The sequence below is a fragment of the Camelina sativa genome, chromosome 13 (genome assembly GCF_000633955.1).
Source record: "Camelina sativa cultivar DH55 chromosome 13, Cs, whole genome shotgun sequence".
NCBI classification, from domain to species: domain Eukaryota; kingdom Viridiplantae; phylum Streptophyta; class Magnoliopsida; order Brassicales; family Brassicaceae; genus Camelina; species Camelina sativa.
In genome coordinates, this window is record NC_025697.1 from 7,046,364 (window position 1) to 7,049,135 (window position 2,772).

Consider the following 2,772-nt stretch of genomic DNA (forward strand, 5'->3'; position numbering starts at 1 on the left):
TTTCCAGCGGTTGTTTATTGCGTATGGAGCATGTATCTCCGGGTTTTTCAGTGCTTGTAGGCCTCTTCTTGAATTGGATAGAGCACACCTTAAAGGGAAGTACTTGGGTGTGATCCTCTGTGCTGCGGCTGTTGATGCGGATGAAGGATTGTTTCCGTTGGCTATCGCCATTGTTGACAATGAAAGCGATGAAAACTGGTCGTGGTTTCTATCTGAGCTGAGGAAGCTTCTAGGGATGAATACTGATAGCATGCCAAGGCTCACGATACTCTCGGAGAGACAGAGTGGAATTGTAGAAGCTGTGGAAACTCATTTCCCAACTGCTTTCCATGGGTTTTGTCTTCGTTATGTTAGTGAAAACTTCAGGGATACGTTCAAGAACACGAAGCTTGTTAATATCTTCTGGAATGCGGTCTACGCGCTCACAGCAGCAGAGTTCGAGTCCAAGATAAACGAAATGGTTGAGATATCGCAAGATGTGGTTGCGTGGTTTGATCTCTTCCCTCCGCATCTCTGGGCTGTAGCGTATTTTCAAGGCGTGAGGTATGGACATTTTGGTTTAGGGATCACTGAGGTTTTATACAACTGGGCTCTCGAATGCCATGAACTACCAATCATACAGATGATGGAACATATCCGGCATCAGATATCAGCTTGGTTCGATCACCGTCGTGAGTTGAGCATGAGATGGAACTCAATACTTGTGCCATCCGCAGAGAGACATATAACAGAAGCGGTTGCGGACGCACGGTGTTACCAAGTTTTACGAGCAAACGAGGTCGAGTTTGAGATTGTGTCGACGGAGAGAACCAACATAGTGGATATACGGACACGAGTTTGCTCGTGCCGTCGCTGGCAGCTTTACGGACTGCCGTGTGCGCACGCAGCTGCAGCACTGATCTCGTGCGGTCGGAACGTGCATCTGTTTGCAGAACCGTGTTTCACAGTGTCGAGCTATCAGCAGACTTACTCGCAGATGATTGGGGAGATTCCGGATAGAAGCTTGTGGAAGAATGAAGGAGAAGAGCTTCAAGGAGGAGGGATCTTGAGGATACGACCGCCGAAAACGAGGAGACCACCAGGTAGACCAAAGAAGAAAGTGGTTAGAGTTGAGAATCTAAAGAGACCGAAGAGGATTGTGCAATGTGGAAGGTGTCATTTGCTTGGACATTCTCAGAAGAAATGCACACAGCCAATTTGATGATAGACGGTTCTTTCAGTACCTTTGTGTTTTTCTGTTACCTTTCTTGTTTTGATGTAACTTGTAATGTTTAAATTGCACTGTTTTTTTTTTGTAGAGACTTGTCTTCAAATGGGAAAAAAATAGGTTCTGGCTTAACTTAACCGGGTTTTGAGTAAATTGATCTGATTCTTGATTGAGTTTCTATTTTAGTTTTTGGTTCTTGATTCAGTTTCTAAATAGTCACTTTACAAGTTACAACAACAACCAAAACTTCGTTCGGTTTGGATGATGGACTCGTTGATTTACTTCACTTTCGGTTCGTTCTCAAAACCGGTAAATTCTTGATCAAATTAGACCAAATGGTTTGGCTCGGTTCTGTGTTGAAACGAATCATAGTGATATGGTTACGTATATCAATCAGTTTTGATGCTCTGATTCAAAAAACCAAATAAAACCTTAGCTTATTTCAAACCGGATTGGTTAGTTTCGGTTTGAATTGGTTGTGGTTTGATTAGAATCGAAGAAGTGTTTGGGCACTTTAACGCACGATCGATCAAAGAGAAAATTGCGGGACGTAGCAGCAAATGCGCGAGACGTTTTTGGACCAATTCTACAGTAAAGTGATAAAAATCTAATTCATTCCCACGATTTTGTGTTTATCCCCCTCTGAACCAAAAAAAAAAAAAAAAAGAACCTTGGATCTGCTGCTTTCTCTCCCAACCTTGAATCAGGTCAATCTCTCTCGCCAACGAAAACAAGGTTTTTTCGTGTCGTAGATTAGCTATAATTTCTGGGTATTGCTTTGTTTTATCTGCTACTTCGTTTATTTTTTTCTGGGTATCATTCGATTCTCGTTTTTGTTTCTGTAAAAATGTGATTTTTCTTGGTAACAGGATCGTAGTAGATTAATCAGTTTTCGATTGTTATGATTCCACTTGTTGGTTTCAATTTTTTTACCATACTTTTAATGCGATCCATGAGTTGACTGAGAAGTAGATCTTTAATTTGATTAGGTTTGATGTTATGGGGATCGTTTGTTTTGATTAGATTTTATTTTTCTAATATGCACTGATGAGTGATGTGAGCTAAAAAATTATCTCTTTGCCCTTGATTTGTTTCGATATTTGATTCTGTTAATATTGGTTCACATTGATGCTGTTTGGGGATTTTCTGACCAAGTTCAAGTTTTGATGTATCTTGCAGAAGAAAAGCTTTTAACTTTGCTGCTTAAAAGATTGTTGAAAATCAAAGATGTCTTCAGCTGAGATCAACAAGAATGAAGTCGACATTGTCATTGGGGCTCTTAACGCTGACCTAACTCAGTTTCTGACCAGCTGGAAGTCCTTCTTCTCCGGTTTCCATCTGATTGTTGTCAAAGATCCTGAGCTTAAGGAAGAACTCAACATACCAGAAGGCTTTGATGTTGATGTCTACTCCAAGACTGACATGGAAAAAGTTGTGGGCGCATCCAATGCCACCATGTTCTCTGGTTATTCTTGCAGATATTTTGGTTATCTCGTATCTAAAAAGAAGTACATTGTCTCAATTGATGATGATTGTGTCCCGGCTAAAGATCCCAAGGGGTTCCT

At 41.0% G+C, this 2,772-nt stretch overlaps 2 protein-coding genes across 5 annotated transcripts in view; both read left to right on the forward strand.

Annotated features, from left to right (window-relative positions):
- LOC104735682 overlaps positions 1-1,344 on the forward strand; it is a 3,339-nt gene extending 1,995 nt beyond the window's left edge. For 3 of the 4 annotated variants that reach the window (XM_019235121.1, XM_010455510.2, XM_019235122.1), the window contains exon 3: positions 544-1,344. In XM_019235121.1, the coding sequence (XP_019090666.1) occupies positions 544-1,201 (658 nt within the window). In that variant the 3' untranslated portion in view covers positions 1,202-1,344. Of the gene's footprint in view, positions 1-42 lie in introns of all 4 variants that reach the window. The other variant, XM_010455509.2, reaches the window with a different exon arrangement.
- Positions 1,729-2,772, forward strand: part of LOC104735683 (probable UDP-arabinopyranose mutase 5) — a 3,547-nt gene continuing 2,503 nt past the window's right edge. The window contains exons 1-2 of the mRNA XM_010455513.2: positions 1,729-1,914; positions 2,387-2,629. Coding sequence (XP_010453815.1) covers positions 2,435-2,629 — 195 coding nt within the window. The 5' untranslated portion in view covers positions 1,729-1,914; positions 2,387-2,434. The remainder of the gene's footprint in view (positions 1,915-2,386; positions 2,630-2,772) is intronic.